At 35.5% G+C, this 23,364-nt stretch overlaps 3 protein-coding genes and 1 long non-coding RNA gene across 8 annotated transcripts; 2 read left to right on the forward strand and 2 right to left on the reverse strand.

Annotated features, from left to right (window-relative positions):
• The first annotated feature begins 5,215 nt into the window (after positions 1–5,215).
• LOC105219392 (mitogen-activated protein kinase p38b) lies at positions 5,216–7,239 on the forward strand. Its single transcript, XM_011195496.3, has one exon. It carries the CDS (start codon positions 5,322–5,324, stop codon positions 6,405–6,407), a length of 1,086 nt encoding a protein of 361 aa, XP_011193798.1. The 5' UTR covers positions 5,216–5,321; the 3' UTR covers positions 6,408–7,239.
• LOC105219393 (protein FRA10AC1 homolog) lies at positions 6,413–8,613 on the reverse strand. 3 transcript variants are annotated; one of them, XM_011195498.3, is made up of 3 exons: positions 8,455–8,613; positions 7,791–8,030; positions 6,413–7,730 (listed from the first exon to the last, which is right to left on the reverse strand). In XM_011195498.3, the coding sequence occupies exons 2-3, from the start codon at positions 7,998–8,000 to the stop codon at positions 7,239–7,241; spliced, it is 702 nt and encodes a 233-aa protein (XP_011193800.1). In that variant the 5' UTR covers positions 8,001–8,030; positions 8,455–8,613; the 3' UTR covers positions 6,413–7,238. The 3 variants fall into 3 exon arrangements, with proteins under 3 accessions (XP_011193800.1, XP_011193801.1, XP_011193799.1); XM_011195499.3 differs by having other exon boundaries at positions 7,791–8,025; positions 8,455–8,608; XM_011195497.3 differs by lacking the exon at positions 8,455–8,613 and having other exon boundaries at positions 7,791–8,448.
• Positions 8,614–9,819: 1,206 nt separating this feature from the next.
• LOC105219394 (uncharacterized) lies at positions 9,820–19,996 on the forward strand. 3 transcript variants are annotated; one of them, XM_054228016.1, is made up of 3 exons: positions 9,820–10,304; positions 19,145–19,289; positions 19,347–19,991. In XM_054228016.1, exons 1-3 carry the CDS (start codon positions 10,282–10,284, stop codon positions 19,569–19,571), a joined length of 393 nt encoding a protein of 130 aa, XP_054083991.1. In that variant the 5' UTR covers positions 9,820–10,281; the 3' UTR covers positions 19,572–19,991. The 3 variants fall into 3 exon arrangements, 2 of the variants coding, with proteins under 2 accessions (XP_054083991.1, XP_011193802.1); XR_852160.3 differs by lacking the exon at positions 9,820–10,304 and adding an exon at positions 18,377–18,561 and having other exon boundaries at positions 19,347–19,993; XM_011195500.3 differs by lacking the exon at positions 9,820–10,304 and adding an exon at positions 18,588–18,748 and having other exon boundaries at positions 19,347–19,996.
• LOC128920530 (uncharacterized) lies at positions 19,902–23,120 on the reverse strand. Its single transcript, XR_008470608.1, has 3 exons — positions 23,016–23,120; positions 22,719–22,953; positions 19,902–22,649 (listed from the first exon to the last, which is right to left on the reverse strand). It is a non-coding gene; the product is annotated as an uncharacterized LOC128920530 (long non-coding RNA).
• Between the last annotated feature and the right edge of the window lie 244 nt (positions 23,121–23,364).

Consider the following 23,364-nt stretch of genomic DNA (forward strand, 5'->3'; position numbering starts at 1 on the left):
GCTCACAGCCAAAATAATGCACAAATGTTTACCGTTATGCCGAAAATACCCCGGAGGGTCTACTATTCCCCTGTGGAAATGGTCACCCTAGCTGATCTTTAAGCGACCGGTCGGCAGGTCGCGGATAGCCGGACACCCTGTAGTAGCAGGTTAGTTGCGAAATGAAGTTTAGTTTAGACCCATGATGGGCGGCTTCCTGATCAGCGTCTGTACGCCATGTTAGGTGCGGCTGATTACAATTTTCTTGACCAGCACACGACGCAGCATACTGGGAGTCCCTTGAAGTTTCACTATCGACTTCTCCGTTGGGGAAATTGATAGGGTGATATGAGCTTGACTCTGCCGGGCGTAGGAGTAGTAGCTTACGTTGCCCAGGGTGAGCGCCGGTCCGTCCGTGTTTTCCGGGACCGGCAAAGCGAAGGGCAGGCCTCAGGGAACTTGGGTAGGGGCATTGTCCTCGAGGGTATACCCGTACCTGCTTATTTCGGCCCACCCCCCTACACACGATGCGCTGTAAAACAAAAGTCAATGGAAAACAAATCGAGAACCAATTTAATTAATGCAAGCAATAATAACAACACAAATGAAATTACGGCTACAATGAATAGTGACATTGAAAACTCTGTTGCAGAGATAGACCCGGCGGTGAGAACTCCAAGTATGGAAATAGATCCTTTCAAGCGAGCATCAAGAATAGCGCAATCGCCAACACAGATGCTTATGGTAAATAAGTCGACACGTGCAAAGTCGTCCCCACAAGTATTAGAAGATAGCACACCTCAACCCAAAATGGCATGACGACTACATGTTGCAGCTAGGTAATGCTATAAAGAAGCTGACAGAAACGATGCGTCTTCCGCAGCGGACAATTAACAATAATATGAGAGACATTCTCAGCTCTATATCAAAGTTGTATGCCAAAGCTTTAGAGGAACACACAGGAACGAAGGAAATTAAACGGAATGTACTCCTCAAATCCTCAACTACGGAAACAACACCAAAGAGGCCCAGTGACGAAAATCAACTGAAGCGAAGAACACCGCCCAAAAAAAAAAAACAAAACGTCACATGAAGATGTCCTAAAAGATGAAGCTATCAAGCATACAGCAGAAAATATCGCTGCTAAGTCCAGAGTACGGACGGAAACGGAAGAAGGCAGGGTAAACGTCAAGCGCAAACCACAAAACCCAAAGAAGATCGCACGTAAGCCACCAACACCGCCCGATGCTATAGTCATAGCGCGCTCCGGAGATATGTCATACAGGGACATCCTAACGACAGTCAGAAACGAGGAAAAACTGCAGAAACTAGGGCAAAATGTATCGCATTAGGAAGACGGCCAAAGGAGAAATACTACTGGAACTGAAAGAAACGCAAATGCAAAGTACGACCGAATTTAAAAGTGAGATAAATGAACTGCTTGGAGCTCAGGCACAAATTAAAGCGCTTACTCACGAAATCGCAGTATAAATTCGGGACCTAGATGAAATTACCACCAAAAATGATATCTCGAAAGCTATACGGATTCAAGTGGAAAAATTGAGTAGTTTTGACGTGAGCGCAATAAAAAGTCTGACGTCAGCGTATGCCGGTACACAAATAGCGGTGGTAAGCCTCCCACCGTTGGAGGCACGAATATTGCTAGATATACACAAAATTAGGATAGGTTGGGTAGTATGTAGGATAAGAGAGAAACCGAATTTAAAAAGGTGTTTTAGATGCTTGGATCTAAGATGTGGCGTACAGGGACACTTCGCACAGGCATGCCACAAAACCACCAAATAGGTAGTAAGAAATGCCCCTTATACCAAGAAGCGTATAGAAAGTACAACAAATGAAGATCATCAGCTGAACCTGAATCATTGCGAAGCTGCGCAAGAATTGCTTAAGCAGACGGTTTATGAGGAGAAACTGGACGTAGCGATGTTGAGTGACACAAAGAACAAAGCCGCAATATGGTCCTGTGGAGGCAGTGTTCTTCAAGAAAAGCTACTGTTGGGAAGGGCTTATTACACACGAGTCAAAATCTGTGGAATCAACTTTTATAGTTGTTATATACCACCGAGTGTTCCGCAAAGCGATTTTGAAAAGATACTGGACGGTCTAGTACGCGAAGTCCTGACAACCGCGAAGAACATAATAGCAGGCGATTTTAACGCATGGGCGGTAGAATGGGGCAGTATAAGTACCAACAAACGAGGGGATGTTTTGCTTAAGGCCTTTTCAGTGCTTGAGGTGGTGCTTCTAAATACGAAATACGGGAAACAGAAATACCTTTGAAAAGAATGGTCGTGGTTCTGTGATAGACATCACTTTTGCCAGTAGCCTATTGGTGCGATCAACATACTGGAAAGTATCTGATCTGTATACGCATAGTAACCACATGGCTATTACTATGGTGATCGGAAACACCAAGAATAAAGAACACACGCAATTCAGGAAATTGCAGAATATGGGATGGAACTCTCGACGAAGATCTTTTTCGACTTGTGTTGGACAAAAATCTTCCAATCGTAGAAGATACAGAACGACAAGCAAGGATACTGGTGAAACATATCAGGAAAGCATGCGTGGCCGTTATGTGCAGAAAGAAACAGGGCCACTACAGAAAACCAGCATACTGGTGGAATGGGGAAATCGATATCCTAAGGAATGAATGCAACAAAGCCAGGCGAAATTGTGAGAGGAGGCGGAGATCACCAGAGTACACAAACCCGCACGATTGTTTCAAAAAGAAACGACTCGCCCTTAAGAAAGCAATTAAAAAGAGCAAACTCTCCTGCTTCAGAGAGCTCTGCGAAAACGCTGACAAAAACCCGTGGGACGATGCTTACAAAGTGGTAAAGGGCAAGCACCTACCTGTCCCGCGTTATTGAAAAATGTTGTGGAGACCCTTTTCCCCACTCAAACGAACGAACGACCTCGATTAGTTCTTCTGCAGAAGCCTAATAAACCGGCTGGAGAACCAACTTGGCAAGATTTTTGAAAGAATTATCTATTTAAGACTAGAGAATCACTTGGAACAAGAATACACAGGACTCTCCAAAAACCAATATGGTTTCCGTAAGCACATGCGATTAAAAAAGTGACCAACATAGCGAGTAGCGCTATAGAAGGAAAGAGATGGATGTACGGTACAAAAGAATACTGTGCGGTAGTAACGTTTGACGTTAAAAACGCGTTTAACTCTGCTTACTGTCCACATATAATGAGCGCTCTCGAACACAAAAGAACGCCGTGCTATTTGCTACGAGTGGTCTCTAAATATTTGTCGAACATATTGTTATACTATGTTCACATATAACGAGATTATTTCCATTTACGAGCTTAACTCGATAATCTGTAATTAAGAAACGAGATTTCTCATACAAAATTCCTCTCTTGATAATCCGAGATTATAAAATTATCTCGTTTTATACAACAAGATTTTCGCACCGTATCGCATGAAGCATCCGGAGCCATAGCGGGTATCATACCGCCCGATATAATGGCAATGGAAATTAAAAGAGCTTACGACAAATCCAGAGACATTGGAAGACGGTTAACAACAAAAGAGCGTAACGAAGAAAGGCCGAAAAATATATATGAGTGGCAGAAACGCTGGAACATGACGGAAAATGGGAGATGAACGTACAAATTAATCGGAAACGTGAAAGCGATTGTTCCTTCGACATATTGTAGTATGCTTCAGAAACCATATGTGTATCACCGGTGTTCCGAATTTCGTTTGAAAGCAAATGGTATTCCGTACTACAATACGGTTCTAGAAACCTCAGTATATGCAGTAGAAAACCTTTGGTTTGTTTACATAATTTTTCATCTTTCAACACACCGCCGAGGCGTACTTGGGTTGTGTGCTACGCTCTTTTTGCTACAATTGTGGTAATTAGGGTGTGGTGCTAGTATTTAATCTTCACAAAAATTGCAAAATCTAATGAACAGCACTTAAATAAATATTAAATAATATTTTTTCATTATTGTTGTGATTATTTCAAATTATTTCATATGTTTGTTCAATATTATTGTAGCAATAAATGTTATTTATTGCTAAGTTTGTAATATTTTAGATTCATATGTATAATGAGATTCAAGTATTTATTGAAACTTAAATTAAAAAAATGTATACGTGAGTTAGTAACACTCCATTTGGTCCCTTAATTTTTTTGAAAATTAAATATTACCAACCGTTATGGTATTTATATTAGTGGATTACCTAATACTGGCATTAGTTTTTAACAAACGGTTGAAGTGAATATACATACATGTAATTAGACATGTGCAATTTGTCACACGTGGAAATTGTGAATCACTTCAAGGTAAAGATTTAGAATTATTTTCGCTTAATACCTTGGAAAGGGTAATTCCCTTCCGAGAAATTCATTTGCTTATTTCTGTGGTTATATGTATTATGAATATTTTAAAATTCATAATTGTTTGCAGCCTTTACCACTTTTCGAGAAAGGCGAAATACCTGCAGACGCCTATACTTTTACAAAAGAAAAATGTACGATTCGTCAAACTTAGTAAAATCCTCAGTATTAAATGACAATTTTGATTGTTGTTGTCATTTTATAGGAGTTTCAAAAAAATGCATAATAAATAAAAAAATTAAAGAATATAAACTTCTTTTTTTTTTTAAACGAAATAAAAGGTAACCGGTAGCATGAACGAGGTGACTACTGAACAAAATTTTAGTAACGAAAACAATAGAAAAATTAGAGCAGAACGACATATGCAGCATTTGCACCAAAATCAATGAGATAGAGCGAGGAAGATAATCACACTGGCGTGTTGTAAAAGAGGAGAAGTGGCAACTAAGTCTATCCGTCTATTAAATGACAATTTTGATTGTTGTTGTCATTTTATAGGAGTTTCAAAAAAATGCATAATAAATAAAAAAATTAAAGAATATAAACTTCTTTTTTTTCTAAACGAAATAAAAGGTAACCGGTAGCATGAACGAGCTGACTACTGAACAAAATTTTAGTAACGAAAACAATAGAAAAATTAGAGCAGAACGACATATGCAGCATTTGCACCAAAATCAATGAGATAGAGCGAGGAAGATAATCACACTGACGTGTTGTAATAGAGGAGAAGTGGCAACTAAGTCTATCCGTCTTGCAGGGCTCGGTCTTGTAGCAATTGTTTTTATTACTTATTGCATCTCAGTGTTTTTGCAGGCAATTCTATTTCATTTGTATGTCTCTGTTGTATTTCCATTCCATATTAATGCGCAACGCCTATTAGGTAATTCATGATTGAATTATGGTAAATGAATAGAAATTGTCAACAACGTATTGTCATATAATTTCTGGGAGATGGCGAAATTTTATAAACTTGATATAAATCGTACCGAATGGGAAATACCTGAAATATATCAACAGCTTCAAGCAGTCGGTTCTGGCGCATATGGACAAGTGTGTAAAGCAATTGTACGTAACACAGGCATGAAAGTGGCCATAAAGAAATTGGCACGTCCATTTCAATCGGCTGTTCATGCAAAACGAACATATCGTGAGTTGCGTTTACTCAAACATATGGATCATGAGAATGTCATAGGATTATTAGATGTATTTCATCCCGGACAACCACCAAGTTCTTTGGAAAATTTTCAGCAAGTGTATTTGGTAACACATTTAATGGATGCTGATTTAAATAATATTATTCGTACCCAAAAACTTTCTGATGATCATGTTCAGTTTTTGGTATATCAAATTTTGCGTGGCTTGAAATATATCCATAGTGCTGGTATAATACATCGTGATTTAAAGCCTTCAAATATTGCCGTAAATGAAGATTGTGAGTTGCGTATACTTGATTTTGGCTTAGCAAGACCGGCGGAAAGTGAAATGACTGGTTATGTTGCCACCAGGTGGTATAGAGCTCCCGAAATAATGCTAAATTGGATGCATTATAATCAAACTGTAGACATTTGGTCTGTTGGCTGTATTATGGCTGAACTTCTTACAGGACGCACATTATTTCCGGGTACAGATCATATCCATCAACTTAATTTAATTATGGAGATACTTGGGACTCCCACAGAAGATTTCATGCAAAAAATTTCATCCGAAAGCGCTCGAAACTATATACGAGCGTTACCAAATATGGCACGCAGAAACTTTCGCGATGTATTTCGGTTCGCTAATCCAACGGCAATAGATTTACTTGAAAAAATGTTGGAGTTGGATGCCGAAAAACGAATTACAGCAGAGCAGGCTCTAGCTCATCCATATATGGAAAAATATCATGACCCTAGTGATGAGCAAACATCGCAGTTATATGACCAAAGCTTTGAAGATATGGATTTGCCAGTTGAACAGTGGAAGGAACTTGTATTTAAAGAAGTTTTAGGCTTTAAACCACCACAAGCTTTTGCAGAAGTCCTTGAAAAGTGCAAATGAAATGCTTAAATGTTAACGTAGTTAAAATTTTATTAAGATATATGTACTTAAACAATTTATTGACCACATTAAATGCCTTGGTATAACCCTATTTAAGCATTATAAAGTTATCTTAGTGTGCAAACGTTCTCAAACCCGTTTTTATGGAATTTAAGGATTTAGAACAGTTAGAGCACTATTCTAAATACTTACAAAAAAAATTGTCATGTTGTTCTTACAACTTATTATACAGTGATAAGTAAAAACAGATGTACCATAAACATGTAGTAAGCTCAATTGAATTTATTTTATAATATTAAAACAACCTTAACAAATAAATAACAATGGAATTTTTGAAATAAATAGACACTAGTTATTAATTTAAAAATTTTGATACCTCCTGAAAAAGTTTGCACACTAAGTCAACGATATTTTCTTAAAAAAAAGCTTTAAAAGCTTTTGCTAATTAAAATTTTTAAGAATGTTGTATTTACATTTTCATTATAATTGTCAACATTTCCTGTGCTGTTTTTAATAATATAATAAAACGTTTAATGAAAGTTATTTGTATTTTCTAACGAGTTAAAGCCATTTGAGAACTTATTTAAAAAGTTGCTGAAACCTCTGGGTTCCTTCGTAGTATGATCAAAGTATGTACCGAGACAGGGTCAAACGTACATTGTTGTCATTTTTCCTACTGTGCTGGATTGTTGGCCAAATTTCTCCCAATTAGTGGGTACTCGATTTGATGCTATGTATATAATACATAAATTAATGTATTTAATTTTTCTGAACTTATTATTATGTTGATGTGTACAGTTTACAATGTTAAGTGAATATAACTGTCATAAATTATAAGAGAAGGTCTTCTAAATAGCGTTCAAAGTCAGTTTCACGAGATGTTTGCTCCAACTCTACATCTGATTTGCGGCACCAAACATTATCATCCTTTTCACATTTTTCAACTGGTGCTTCAACAGATACATTATTTGTAATGGAATTGGTCAATTGAATTTTGCCTGCCATTTTCTCATGGATTTTACGCGTCTTTTGACTCTGTCCTTCATTACATTTTTTTAGGCGCTTAACTTCACGTTTTCGTGAAGTGTAATTCAATTGCTCTGAGTGAGTGGGACATAGTCGCAATTTGACCAACGCATTTTTATGCTCTCCTTGCTCCTGATAAGCAAAATTTACTTCCCAACTTCGCAAATTGTCTTTTTCTTCACATTTTCTGCTTCCACATTGAAACTGTCCTTTTCCTGTAACTACTTCATCCTTAGTTCGCCAACGCAAAGCAACTTTATTTTCTTTGTGTCTTGTTAAGTCTGCTATGCAATATTCCTTTAAAAAATATCAAGTTAAAGACAATAAGAATACTTTATTCAGTATGTATTATACTACCTTAAATAATTTGTTATAGTAGCGTCTAGCTAATCGAACTTCCCATGAGTTTTCATCATCAGGAATTTCGTTGTCATCCCATAAAAATCGATGATGTTCTTTTATAATATCAATATCATGATAATGCTTTCTGGCTTCAGAAGATTTATCAGAAAGAATATATTTCTTCAAAATATAATCATGTCGATCTTGGCGGCTTATTGACTTCATAATTTGCAAGTAAATTTATATGATTCTGTGCTAATATCAAATACAAGATTCGTGTAATTATCATAAAAATACATTGAAAGCACACACGCAGAAATGTGTGTTTTGTCACCGTAACCTTTTTGTTGGTATGAGGTAAAATCGAGAATATGACTGTATGAAATCTTATATCAACATTTTTTTAATAACTAGAGTATATTTAATATTGTGTGATTACTAAAGATAAGAATTAGCAATTAAATTGCTGGGTCGGCTTTAGTATACTATCCCAGGCTTTCGGTAATAAAATGGGTATCGTTGGAAAGAGGAGGTTCTCCAGATTAAGAATATATATACATATAGCTTATAGTTTTCGAGATATTCGCACTTAAAGTTGAAAAAAATGCTACTTTTATATTGAATTTTCACAATATATACTGAATATTTTATAAATATTCTGCACTTATTTTACACTTACACTTCACCACATTGTTTCTGCATATTTATTTTATAAAAATTATGACGAAAATGGCTGTAAATAAATATTTAACATTTTACACAATTCTTCTTTAAAAAATAGCAAAAAGGGTTGCAGGTTGACAAGTAATCAGTGTTGCCACATCAAATATTTCGCTAAAATCAAAAGAATAAAAATAAACAGAAAAAAGAAGGATTATACCCCAAACCAAACCATAATGGTGTTATGACTAATGCAAAGTCTTTCGGTATTACCTTTTCTTTGATAACACCCGGTGATTGCCCGACCAGGGTTATTTTTTTGAAGCGCGGCCGAAGGCCGCCAATGCGGAAAGTATTTCTACACGAAAGAATATTTCAATTCCCCCTCTTTGATAACTCACGGTGTTGGCTCGACCAGGGTTATTTTTTTGAAGCGCGGCCGAAGGCCGCCAATGCGGAAAGTATTTCTACACGAAAGAATATTTCAATTCCCCCACTTTGATAACTCCCGGTGTTGGCTCGACCAGGGTTATTTTTTTGAAGCGCGGCCGAAGGCCGCCAATGCGGAAAGAGTAGTTCTACACGAAAGAACTTTTCATTTCCCCCACTTTGATAACTCCCGGTGTTGGCTCGACCAGGGTTATTTTTTTGAAGCGCGGCCGAAGGCCGCCAATGCGGAATGTAGTTATACACGAAAGAGTATTTCAATTCCCCCTCTTTGATAACTCCCGGTGTTGGTTCGACCAGGGTTATTTTTTTGAAGCGCGGCCGAAGGCCGCCAATGCGGAAAGTAGTTCTACACGAAAGAGTATTTCAATTCCCCCACTTTGATAACTCCCGGTGTTTGCTCGACCAGGGTTATTTTTTTGAAGCGCGGCCAAAGGCCGCCAATGCAGAAAGTAGTTCTACACGAAAGAACTTTTCATTTCCCCCACTTTGATAACTCCCGGTGTTGGCTCGACCAGGGTTATTTTTTTGAAGCGCGGCCGAAGGCCGCCAATGCGGAATGTAGTTATACACGAAAGAGTATTTCAATTCCCCCTCTTTGATAACTCCCGGTGTTGGTTCGACCAGGGTTATTTTTTTGAAGCGCGGCCGAAGGCCGCCAATGCGGAAAGTAGTTCTACACGAAAGAGTATTTCAATTCCCCCACTTTGATAACTCCCGGTGTTTGCTCGACCAGGGTTATTTTTTTGAAGCGCGGCCAAAGGCCGCCAATGCAGAAAGTAGTTCTACACGAAAGAACTTTTCATTTCCCCCACTTTGATAACTCCCGGTGTTGGCTCGACCAGGGTTATTTTATTGAAGCGCGGCCGAAGGCGTCCAATGCGGAAAGAGTAGTTCTACACGAAGGAGTATTTCAATTCCCCCTCTTTGATAACTCCCGGTGTTGGCTCGACCAGGGTTATTTTTTTGAAGCGCGGCCGAAGGCCGCCAATGCGGTAAGTAGTTCTACACGAAAGAGTATTTCAATTCCCCCTCTTTGATAACTCCCGGTGTTGGCTCGACCAGGGTTATTTTTTTGAAGCGCGTCCGAAGGCCGTCAATGTGGAAAGTATTTCTACACGAAAGAACTTTTCATTTCCCTTACTTATAGTGCATAGAGTGAATATCATAAACTTTCTTATATTATCTTTATATAATCTTTTTATAGGGCATTTGTTTTCTGCATTTTGGGTATTTATTTATTTTGGTTCTTCTCATTCGTTTGCAAAATATCTGATATGGCAACACTTATTACTTGTCAAGCTGCAACCCTTTTTGTTATTGTTGAAATTAAGAGATTTGTGTAAAATGTTAAATACTTATTTACAGCTATTTTCGTGATAAATTTTATAAAATAAATATGCAGAAACAATGTGGTGAAGTGTAAGTGTAAAATAAGTGCATAATATTAATAAAATATTCAGTATATATTGTGAAAATTCAATATAAAAGTAGCACTTTTTTCAACTTTAAGTGCGAATATCTCGAAATCTATAAGTCAGCTGCAGCTATATGTGTATATATTCTTAATCTGGAGAACCTCCTCTTTCCAACGATACCCATTTTATTACCGAAAGCCTGGGATAGTATCCCCAAATTGCTGAATATTTTAATTTTAGTTCTTTCAACATTTTCAATGAGTGTAGTAAAATCGTATGTAACTTATACACTGTAAATATTTATTTATTATTTTTTAAAACATAACTAGTGAATTAATGAAAGTTCTCAATAAATATATTATCAAGTTTTGATGTTACCACGGTATTACAAATTATCCAGGTTCGATTATTAAATTGTTAGAAAATAAGAAATCTTGTTTATTGAATAGAATGAAGGAACGCCGACGACAAATTTGCTAAAACATAAAAAGTTATAAAGTGTGTTTTAAGATATAATAGCTGTCATCGATTGGTCACTTCTCTGCTCGCTTTCTTTGCGCGCTGCTCTTCTGTCAAAAAATTTACATGTGAAAGCAACAACAAAGTTATATAGTTGAAATCGTACAGGAGAGTATGAGGATACCTCATTAAAAGTGCTATCGCCGCTTGCTGAGTGCTGCCAAATTTTGTTTTACGTATATGTACTATTCACAATGGTAAAAACGACACCAAGAATAAATTTTAGACAAAAATGACAATACAAATATATATGTTTGTTATTTTTACTTTGAAATACGATTTAATTTATTAAATAACACGTAAAGCATAGACGAAGCTCGAAACAAAGGTATACAAAAATATTTTAGTGCAGATTTAAGTATTTCTCCACCTAAAAAAATGGTTCAGCACTATTGCGCATGATTGAGAGAACATTTTAGCGCAATATTGACCATAAGTGCTGCCTGTCTGTTTGAATTACAGGATAGTGCGTTCTCTTGGCTTCTCCATAACGCTTAGCCAATCGATAACAGCTGACATGACGGTGTTGCCAAAAACAGCGCTCAGATGTTTATTTGCTAATTTCTGCTAGTCTTAAATATATACTTTCACCTTGTAGTTTCTAAGATGTGGCAACGCTCAGTTTCACATAATTGTAAACACAGAAACCTTTTCAGCTATTAGACTGATAAGTGATTTTTAAATTTAAGTAATTTTTACTTAAAAAACCTTAAATTTGAATTTAATTGAATGTTAACAGCTCGGGTCGGATTTCGGCGTCCACTTTCAAGCACCGTAAGAAACACTATTAGACAGTGTGCAAACACGGATACTATTGTCTCCACACCTCCTGGTTTATGGGATATGTATATGACGACAATTCGAAATTCGTTGGTTGTATTTGCGCATATTTTCTAAATATTTTGAAATATTAATTCGATATTTTGTAATACATGCTGTAACGAAAATGGCAGCAGACAGAGAACGTATAATATAGAGAAGGTTCATGGTGTGCCGATTGTCAAAGTGGTCCTCTTCGCAGGGGTACTCGCCAAGATAAGCGTGTTTCACCACAGAAAATTATTAGCGTGTTTCACCACAGGTTTAACATCGGCGCGATCGAAAATAGCAGAAATGAGCATTTTCTGTGTTAAATGAGAAAAATTATGTTAATTTCGATGTTATTAACTGTACGCTTACAGTTTCGCTTATATACAATGCGCAAACGACTCTGTATATAATTTCGTTTATATTTGATATCAAAATAAATACGTATGTACATATGTAAATAATTATGAATTATTCCATAAAATGCTTTAAGAATCTAATAAATTAATTATTTTATATACATATGCTAAAATACAATGTAATTATATATTATATATATATATGTACATATGTATATTTATTTTTTTTTTGGTTATTAAAATTGTCTATAATATACCAAAAGAGTAAACGTTCGCGCATAATTTGTAATTGTAAACAAAGTCAATTTGTTTGTAAATTTGTTTACATGCATATGTGCGTAAATATGTGCCTCATGGTTTGTTGTAAAATCTTCGTTGCCACGGACAACGAATGGTCGCAAATTGTGATTTTTTGTTCTCAAGTCAAAGCAGTGTCGCACGTTGTTGTTGTTGGTAGAAAATCGGCTTGTCGTAAATATGTATGAATATGTATGAGCATGCAAACATATCTACATAATTTTTTGCGAGACTTTGATCAGAATTTTTGCTGAAAAATATTTTAAATCGACTCAAGGGCTATGTTGCCACTTTTATCCCTTGGTTTTTGCGATGTTGCAAATTTTCTTTCTGGAGGGAACATTTAAAAAATCTTCAATTTATAATTTTTGTCATCGTCGCGAAAAGACATTTGTGGACATGACATGCGCGGGGGATGTGTATGGTGTTTCTTTTATGAATGAAGCAACTTTGCCAATTGTATGTGCGCTTGCGTTCATGAATGAAAATGTTTTTGTTGTATTTACTACAAAATTTGGCTTCGTTGATTGGCTGCCATATTGACTTGTGATGCTGCTTATGCGTTTGAGGCGCTTGTTTTTGTAGAAAATGCTTTTGATTTTTTGTGATGGTTGACAAACTTACGCGTACGCATATGCGAATGTAAGTTTGTGTATGCATTACTTATTCGTCAATGACATTCAAACATATTTATGTATATGCATATGTAACAATGTGTGCATATGACCTTCACTGATAAGTGATAACGAGACAACTCGAATTTTGAAGGATGTACATATGTACATATGCATCTACATATGTACGTAGACGCTTTTGTTTATATGTATGTAGATATATACAAGACTCACATAATGAAATATGTAGTTAATTTTAGTATTGTAAGAAATGCATTTAATATAAAAATATAAACATTAAGTAGGTATATTATTTTAAAACATTACAAATATGCCTCTGAAATCGCATAATTTATTTGAATTGAATAAATTTTGCATGTAGTCATAAATAAATATCATTTTAGCACATATGATTGCATATAAATGTATCAATATATAAGCAAACGGGCTAACATTCCGATATAATAGAAATGTAAATCTCTGAGCATATTTTTCATTTAATGCTCAGCAATGTTAACGTGACGCTGTTAATATTTCTCCTTCGGCGTTGGCAGTGGTGAGACTGGCTCATAGTGTTTTGTTATGTTTTGACAATTCACACAATTCACACGCTGGTCCGCAATTGGACCTTCTCTATATTATACGATCTCTGCAGCAGAACAAACTTGAATTGACAATCGAAATCGATAACTTGCCAGATGTATCGATATTCGTAGCTGCTAGAATGTTCGAGTGACGATAACTTGCTAGCAATCGACTACATAAGGGCTGCCGGACTGGCATCAACACACAGTTCTAATTAGAGAGTTGCCGAGTAAAGTGCAAGAAGTTATATGTAGAACTCGTACTACTCGTTTAATAACTTTGGTTTACAGCAAAAATGTTCCATGAACGCCACTATCCAATTTGTATGTGAAATGGCTCGCTGATTTCGAAAATCGAGTTAATTTTTTTTATGGATACGTTTTTGAGATATTTGCAATTTACCGTTATTCGACCAAAAAAAAAAAGGTGTCTTCATTTAATCATGTATATCTCACTGACCAGTTGAGCAATCTTACTGCATACTTAACAGAAACAGCGCATAGCCAGATATCCCACCCCTACTTTACACACTACATACGCATATATGTATACATTGACTTTGCGCGACTTGGATATATTTATTTGATAATGTACAACTTTCCTATTTATCCATGGATTTTGTTCGTTGGTAGCTTATTTTTTTATAAAGAAACAGGACTTCATATAAAATAAAAAAAAATTTAAAAAATATTTTTTGTTTTAAAATTTTTTTCTTGCCAAAGTTTATTTTTTTTTCATTTTTTCATAAAAAAATTTAAAAACTCGAAGTGATTAATCAATTTCTCAGAAATTATAAGGCCTAAGGAAAAATGGAGTAGGCAATATTTTTAGGAAATTTCATTCACTTTTATTTTCTATAATTTGCAGTAAGATTGCTCAACTGGTCAGTGAGATATACATGATTAAATGAAGACATCTTTTTTTTGGTCGAATAACGGTAAATTGCAAATATCTCAAAAACGTATCCATAAAAAAAAAAATTAACTCGATTTTCGAAATCAGCGAGCCATTTCACATACAAATTGGATAGTGGCATCCGTGGAACAAAAAACAAATTCAAATTTGTGATCCAGTGTAATCGTACGGGTAATAAAGTGTTAAGTTCTTTGAATTAGAAATAAAGATAAGTATATAGCCATTAAAGTGTGATTTTTATTTGACAATCCAGTGATCGAACTCAGGTAGAGTTTCAGCGTAAACGATTTATTTTGTAAATCCGTTACAATTGGTGTCAGAAGTGGGATTGACAAATTAAATTCCATAAGAGATAATGGCCAGATTCAGTGAATTAAGAATACCACAACTCAAAAGGGAGTTGGAACAACGAGGATTAGCAACGAAAGGTTTGAAATCCGAATTGCATGCCCGATTACGAGAGGCAATGGAAGAAAACATCAAAGTGGACGAATTTGTTTTCGACTCGCTGTTAAAGGAGTCGACAACGAAAGTAGAGGAAAAGGAAGATACTCCATGTTCATCAGGGGTACTCGACATGAATATGGTTTTGTCCGCATTGTCAAAGATTTCGTGTCAGGTGTCGGCGCAGTCATTACAATTGAAAGAGATGATAGCCCAGCAGCAAGTCGGAATGAAAGATTACATAAAGTTCGCAATGAGATGCACAAAGGTCCCAGCCGAGGATTCTTGAGAATCACGAAAGCAATGAGAGATTGCAGCTAAAGTGTCGAATTCCAAGCGTCATAGTCATATGAAGCAGTACAGTTCGGGAGCGCCATTTGAGCGGTTTGCCATGGTTGTAGATGGTCCATTACCTACCATCAAATCAGGAAACAGGAGTGTTTTGTTGGTCAGGACAGAGATGTGCCCAATTCGTGGTAAAGAGACTGACGAGATGGCGGGCGTGGACATTAAAAGTTGGGAGATGTGCCAGAAGCTATGTGTCCTGGAAATATTTAAAGCGGCATCACATCCACGATCCGATATCATGGTGGAAAGATTCTTCCGAAATTTGGAAGAGCATTTTAGAAAGCAATTTTCCTGCCTGTTATTCATAATTATATTTTGCTTGAATTTATTTGCATCAGCTGATGGATGTACAATACTACATGTGTGTCACTATGCTGGTATATGGTTTCTTGAGCTTTTATTGTAGTACATATCGTAGTACAGAAACCGTATGTCTGTCTTAGGCATTATATGATTTATGCAACCCATAAGTGTAATATCATAGTTTTTCTTCGCATCCATACGATATTGAGGGACTTTTTTTTAAATTCTGCCTCGATAATAAAATTTAAATTTTGTATTATGCCCTGGTCGAAAAGTTCGATTTATGGAAGGAAATTTGTATGAAATTTGGCTTCTATTGCTTATTCAACAGTTTGAGATATGGATAACTTCGAGTTAAGGAAGTTGTGAGTTATGGAACGAACTTTGTATGAAATTTGATTTCTAAACACTATTGCTAATTCAAAAATTGGACTTCTGGAGATTTTCGAGTTATGGAAGTTCCACAGTAATTGGATTTTAGTTTTGATATTTTATATTATTATTCTTAACTGGCGTAGACACGGTTACGTGGTTATAGCCGAGTTTCAAACAGTTCTTCCTTCTCGCAGTTTGGCGCAAATTCTCCATTTGGTCTTTCAAACGGAGGTGTTCCTCTTCCTCAGCTTCCACCAGCGGTTACTCAACAACATGACCTAACCAGCGTATCCGCTGTCTTTTTAATCGCTGAACTATGTCAATGTCGTCTTGGCACAAGGTGTCTTTGACACAACAGTCGAAGAAATCAGACTCCATGATGAAACGTCGCCAAACGGCTTAAGGGTGATCGACTTCGCTGTGGCCCAGCATATGGTCGTCTGTTATACTATATTTAAGGAAGGATTGTCCTCAACAACCGCGCCATTAGTATTTCTTTTTCCAGGCTAGATAAGGAAACGAAGTGAATGGGTATTAGCTATATTTTTCTTTCAGAACAATCACTACTCGACACAAGCAACCAGCCACGAACCTAAAACTACTCCACAGTGCCTTTACGACTAGACATACTGTGGCCATTTCTTCTTTCTTTGAACAATTGTTCAGCTGTACTACTCTACGCATTATTCGTTTCACAGCTGGAGCTTTGTTTTGAGATTTTTGTAGGTCTTTCGAAATACAATATTATGTTCATAATACTTCAGCCATCTGTGGAGGTCACCTGCGTCGATATATGTGCCTCCTGCTCTTTTAACTATGAAGAACTCTGCGCTGAAATCTGCGATGGTATGCTCACTCCAATCATGTTGGCATAATCTCCCCATGCACTTTAGGTGTGTTGATATCTTACCTTCATGATTATATACATATATTGTAAGATCAAAGTATTACTCCACCTACTACTAGATTTATATGGTATAATTGCCGAGATTTTTTGTATCCATGGAATTTTAGTTAGTAATATCCAGCTTTGAAGTCAGCGTCATGAATATTTTGAAGAAGGCAGCGACATTTTAAACAAACATTTCATTGTTGCGTCCTGAACTATTCACCTCAATAAAATTTACATATTTTGTTCAAAGTAAAATTTTTTGTGCAAAAAATATATAAATAAGTCGATTTATTTGTTTTAAATAATCGACAAATGATATATCAAAGCTATTTTACTCTTCTGCTGGCAAAATAACGTCATACTTGTTAGAACTTTGAATAGTTTTACATTTCACATAATAGTGGCAGCTCTACAGCGGAACTGTCAAAACTGAATAGAACAATACTACAGCACATGAAAAGAGACCAAATGCAGCTTTGCTTCAAGCGCTTGAAGTTTCAAATAGCTCTATGTTCTATTTTCCAGCGCTTTTGTCGCTTTTGACATATAATATTGTAACTAGGGTTACCAGTTTGGGCGAAATGTACCAATTTCAGTAATTTTTTTGTTGCTACATTGTCACACAAAAATGTGATGTATGCGTTTGCCAATACAAATAGCTAAAATGTAGAATATTTTAAATTTTTAATATATGTATGTAGAAATTTACAAATAGTTTATAATAATATAACATTTAACATGAAACTATTAGCAAGTTTTGTTTCACTCTTTGATGTACAAATAATTATGTGTGTGGCAACAGTGATTATGACATTATTTTGAAAGCGTTCAAAGCGTTCATTTGGTCATACAAGCATTCAAAGTACGCAAAGTCAACGAAAGCAAAGATAACATGATACGAAACTCTTTCATTCGTGAGAGAGCTGTCAAAGTCCGCATTTTTTATAACATTTGGCAGTGGTGCCACTGCGGGAAAACATAAGTTAGGAGATTTTTATTCGATTTCTTGGGTATTTATTGGTTTGCAATTTACGCTTAATAGAGACTTCTTAACCAATATTACACCAACACAAACACTTATAAATATATATTTTAAGATAAACAATAAACATCTACACATAAAAATAATAAAATATTATAATAATTAAAAATCGTACATATTATTAGTCAACATAAACAAAAATTTAGCTTAGTTGAATTTAGTAACATATATTTATTTATATTTTATAAACCAATAAACACCTTAATATATTCTCTAAAAGTTTAAGAGAAAATTTGTAATCAGATATGTATTTACGTAAATGGCATTTAACACTGCCAAAGAACGTATATTACTTTTGTTCAAATAGCCACCGTTTCTTAAATAATATACACATATTAATTCCATTTAAATAAAAGTTAATAGTAATTCAAAAATCACAAAAAACTCATCGTACAAAAACGAACCATTTAATCATTTATTTCTGCGGGATTCTTAGTGGTAGCTCGTCATTTTGACTGCCAGCTGTTCAGTAGCCCATGATCTGGCTTTGTTGCCAACATCAAAAATGAGTTCATGGGCTCTCTCAACAAGCAAAAGAGAAGAGTTTCGTATCATATTATCCATGAACGAAAGCAAGTAAAGCCATAATATAACATAATAATATAACATTTAACATGAAACTATTAGCAAGTTTTGTTTCACTCTTTGATGTACAAATAATTATGTGTGTGGCAACAGTGATTATGACATTATTTTGAAAGCGTTCAAAGCGTTCATTTGGTCATACAAGCATTCAAAGTACGCAAAGTCAACGAAAGCAAGTAAAGCCAGCCAGCATTGGGTTTGGACCTTTAGAAACATTTCTAATTTGGCGACAGCGACAACTTCAAACCTGCTGTTGCGAAGTCGTGCTGTTGTCTAAAAAGCTGTGCCCATAAGAACGGTTTATTTTAATATTTGACAGATGTTCATCACTTCAGAAGGATATAAACGATCACTAGAGTTTCGGTTGGTTTCGTCACTTCAGTTTTAAAAAATTCGATGGCATTTTAACAAAAGTGTCTGGTAGAGCTCCTAGCAATTAACAAATTATTTTACCAATAGTTGACTTATTGGGCAGAAAAGTTTCCCTTACGATTAGTAATTATGCTGATAATGACGAATTTTAATATAATTTTTTTCTAATATATGAATATGCATAATAGCTGCCATCGATTGCTCGCTATCTTTGGGCGCTGCTCGCCTGTCAAAAATTACGGCTCGAAGAACAAATTACTGTCAAAATAATAAAAATTTTTATACACAAATTTGAAATTGAAAATGGCAGGCGAAGATAAATCATAAATATTTTTGTATTGAATTTATTGAACAAAAAACTTTAATAAAAATTAATTTTGTTTTCAGAAAACGTAATACATGGAAGGTGATAGAAACCACTACTAGACTACTAAAATGCTACTTAGCCCGAAGAGAAGAATTTCTCCATCAAAGAAGAAAACACAACGCATATGCTCATGTGTCGGAGGACATACTGGCAGAAGGATTCACCGTAAGTTAAAGTTTATATATATATTTTTGTAAAAACTTTATGTTACTATTTTCTTAGAACTCTTCAACAGTGATAGCATTGGAAAATAAAATGCCCACTTTGCTATCGGCGATATGGAAGAAATTTTCGGACACAGTGTACCGTTACATATCATGTCTCTACTACATCTCCTGTGTCGAATACATCTCTCGTCTCTACTACATCTCCCGTTCCGACTACATCTCCCGACTACATCTTCTCTCCCATCTACATCAACACATCCGCTACAACCAACACAACTAAAATGACGCCGAAAAACTGCCAAAGAGCGTTACTACGATAACAAAATTAAAATCAAGGAGCAGAAGCTTGAAGAAAAAAGAAAGTTTCACAACTCTATACTCCAAACCATAAGGAAGATAGAAAAAGAAAAATTGACGATTTTATAAAGATCCTTGTATAGGTAATTGGTTTTAGTTATTTAAAATTGTATATATAATATAAACGAATTTTTGATAGTTTTTAATTTTAATTACTTTTAAACTTAAATGAATTGTGATGTTTTTTTTATAGTTTTTATGTCTATTTAGCAATTTAAATGAATTTTTGTTACTTTTTTATGTGTATATAGCAATTTAAATTAATTTTTCATAAGTTTTTATAACTTTAAGGTAATGATTTCCTGAAGTTTTTATCGTGCTTCATGCATATACTGAATTTAATAAAGCAATTTGGAATAAAAAGAATTTGCTTTATTTAAATTTCATGTTTTTATTTATATTAAGTTATGGTGTTGCAAATATTGAAATAATTCATCTCGCCTATTACTATTTCTTTGTTGATGAACTTCATGGGGCTCATCTTGTAAACTGTTTTCGAAATCTTCATTTTCAATACTTATGTAAATCATCATTATACATATATTATGGAGAACACAAGCACTAACAGTTATATTCACCACAAAACAAATATTTGTTCGGTAAAATGTAATAATCTTCAAAACCTTGTTTTTGATAAGCCAAAAGCATTTCTACAGCTATACGTGTAGAAGAGTTTAATTTGTTGAAATTTCGTTGCGATGTATGCTATATCAAAATAATTGTCATTATTTTCTCTAGAAGCTTTTATACGGATATGAGTGCAGTCTATACCAGGGAACTGCAAAACTCACTTTTTCCTTGAATCAGCTCATACGCAAAAGTTTCTATTCAATTCCAATCACTGAGCGAAACACAGCGTTGAGTAAAAATCAGCTCATGTTGCCGCACCGCTCATTCGCGTACAATGTGAGCCTTCGGTCCGAAATGCTTTGCTCACGTTTGCTCACTTCACGAAATGTTTAGCTCACTTTCGCTCAGTGATTGGAAGTGAATAGAAACTTTTGCGTATGAGCTGATTCAAGGAAGAAGTGAGTTTTGCAGTTCTCTGGTATATATATTGTTTTTGTATGCTTTGTTCGCGATCAGCTTATGCGTCACATGCATTGCGCTAAGAATTTGGTACACATTGTGTTCTATTGTTGAGTTTGCTCATACCCATTGAGTTTGCTCATAGGCGTTGAGTTTGCTCTTTTGTGTTTTTGTTTTCATTCAACACGATCATTGTTGAGCCGAATGAGCGAACGCCTGAGTAGAGCTGCTTCAACACGAGCGTGAATAAACTCAGCAAGCACACGAATTTACCGCAATTGAGCTGAATTTAGCTCAGTAGCGAAAACATTCACGAATGCCAGTTTGAGCGCTTGAGCCGAATGGGCTGATAGTTCGGGTATTGTTGGTGCATGAACATTTTTGCGATCATTTTATCAGATAACGATTTTAAGAATTACGATGATTGTGATATTTTATCTGCACATTAATCAATTTGGTTCACTATATTTTTCATTTCCTTTTTCCATTTGACAATTCATCTGTTGCCTATTCCCATTCGTGGGTCGTGAGCAGAGAACTGCAAAAATCACTATTTTCTTGATTTACTCATACGCGACCTTTTTCATTCAACTCAACTCACTGAAAAAAACAGAGTGATGAGTAAAAATCAACTCAATTTGCCGTACACATCATTCTTTGGATTTTGAGTCCTCGGTTCAAAATTTCTCACTCAATTCAACTCACTGAACAAAAGTCAGCGTTCAATAAAATGAGCCTGTGTTGACGAAAGCATCATTCGGTTCAATTTGAGTTGATCGATTATGAGTAAACAATTAGCGACAAGACGACACGCTGTGAGCGTTACGACTGCATGTACCGTAACAATTTATATGCAGTTTGTTGTTGTAGCTTGTCTTGTTCTTCTTCTCACATTTCATCTGTGCAGAAAAAGTGCCGCTTGCTGCGCGCATGAGTAAAATCATACGAATTGATTTTTGCGAGTTGAGTGTTGTTCTTGTTCAAAACAATGATTGTTGAACCGAATGAGCAAGCGCCCGAAATCATTATATTGAACACGAGCCGAACAAACTCGGAGTGAAACAAAAAATCGCACACACACGAGTGAATTTAAAATCAACAACGAAAATGTGAGCTCAGGCAAGTTTGATCGGCTGATCCGAACAGTGTGATTATTCGGCTGTTGAGCGCGTACGAATGTTTTTCATTCAGCAAATGCCGTTCTCTGGTCGTGAGCTTGTCTTCAATCATTCTTGCATCGTATGTATTCGTGAGAAATTGATATAACCCAACTAGTCAAGTGCTGAACACAAAGACGACGACACGACACGACGTAGCGACGGCTGATCATAAATGTCGCTTTGAAGCCAGCGTCTTGAACATATTGAAGACTGCAGCGACATATCAAACAGCAATTTCATTGTTGCCGTACTAACATCTTTCATTTCAATAAAATTTACATATTTAGTTTAAAGTGAAATTATTTGTTAAAAAAATGTAAAAAATGGTCGATTTATTTGTTTTAAATTATCGATTGTTATTATAAATGATATATCAAAGTTATTTTACGTTTCTGCTGGCAAAATAACGTCATACTTGTTAGAACTTTGAATAATTTTACATTTCACATATTAGTGGCAGCTCTACAGCGGCCATTGTCGTCGGCAAAATTAGAAACATTTCTAATTTGGCGACAGCGAAGACTTCAACCCTTTTGTCGTGAAGTCGTGCTGTTGTCAAAAAATCTGTGCTCATAAGAACGCGTGTATTTTAATATTTGACAGATGTCGCTCGTCGCTTGTCGTCTTCTATGTGTTCAGCACATCACAATCGCTACTAAAGTCGAAGCAGTTGAAGAAGACACTCCAAACAAATTAGCAAGTTGCCGAAAAGTTACTCTTGTACCAAATATAAATATACAACTTTTTTCTAGGTGGTACAATTAATCTTCCACCAGTATTTTTTTTCGGCTCAATGCTATTTGTATATATCTCTGAAAGTAAAATGTTAAAATAAATTTTTTAAGCTAATAAAATGAAAATATGCGTTCATAAATACACACCTATTAAATATTCCACGGTCGAACTTCGCAATCTCATGTGCGATTTGAATTCATTCTCGCCATAGCCTTCAAAGACTTCGCAAAAGTTTTGGCATTTATTGTTTTCCTCCTTATCCGTTTCCTCAGACCTTGATGAAGATTCCTAGCTGGAGCTAGATGGCATTTCATTTAAAAATGCTAGTATACCAGAACTCAAAATCATAAGCTCCTCTTCATTTTGTAAATACTGAGAAACCTGCACAATAATTTATTAGTATAAACACAATACATTACATATGTTTAAAAAAACTTTCTTACCAAATTAAAATACTCTTTGTTTTCCATTTTCGTTTTTAACATAAAATTATTCGATCTTTTTCAACTTTGAAAATTTAATTGTTTTGTTAGCGAACTGTCAAAGAGTTCAGTGTGACCAAATATAGACAATTCGATTTCAGTGCTGCCAGTTCGTATGAAATTTTGGAAAATTTGTCGAGTAAAGTGTAAACAAGCTATAAGTAAAAGTTGTAAAGTAGAGATTTTGGAAATCCGTTACAATTGGTGTTAGAAGTGGGATTGACAAATAAAAATTCCATAGGAGATAATGGCTACATTCAATGAATTAAGGATACCACAACTCAAAAAGGAGTTGGAACAACGAGGGTTA

This window comes from Zeugodacus cucurbitae, chromosome 3 (assembly GCF_028554725.1).
Source record: "Zeugodacus cucurbitae isolate PBARC_wt_2022May chromosome 3, idZeuCucr1.2, whole genome shotgun sequence".
Classification (NCBI taxonomy): Eukaryota; Metazoa; Arthropoda; class Insecta; order Diptera; family Tephritidae; genus Zeugodacus; species Zeugodacus cucurbitae.

Coding starts and splice junctions, on each gene's coding strand:
- LOC105219392 (XM_011195496.3), top strand. CDS start 5,322: ATGGCGAAATTTTATAAACTTGATATAAATCGTACCGAATGGGAAATA.
- LOC105219393 (XM_011195498.3), bottom strand. CDS start 8,000: ATGAAGTCAATAAGCCGCCAAGATCGACATGATTATATTTTGAAGAAA. Junction 7,731..7,790: donor ACTATAACAAATTATTTAAG/GTAGTATAATAC, acceptor TATTTTTTAAAG/GAATATTGCATAGCAGACTT.
- LOC105219394 (XM_011195500.3), top strand. CDS start 18,705: ATGTTCATCACTTCAGAAGGATATAAACGATCACTAGAGTTTCG. Junction 18,749..19,144: donor AAACGATCACTAGAGTTTCG/GTTGGTTTCGTC, acceptor TTTTGTTTTCAG/AAAACGTAATACATGGAAGG. Junction 19,290..19,346: donor TACTGGCAGAAGGATTCACC/GTAAGTTAAAGT, acceptor CTATTTTCTTAG/AACTCTTCAACAGTGATAGC.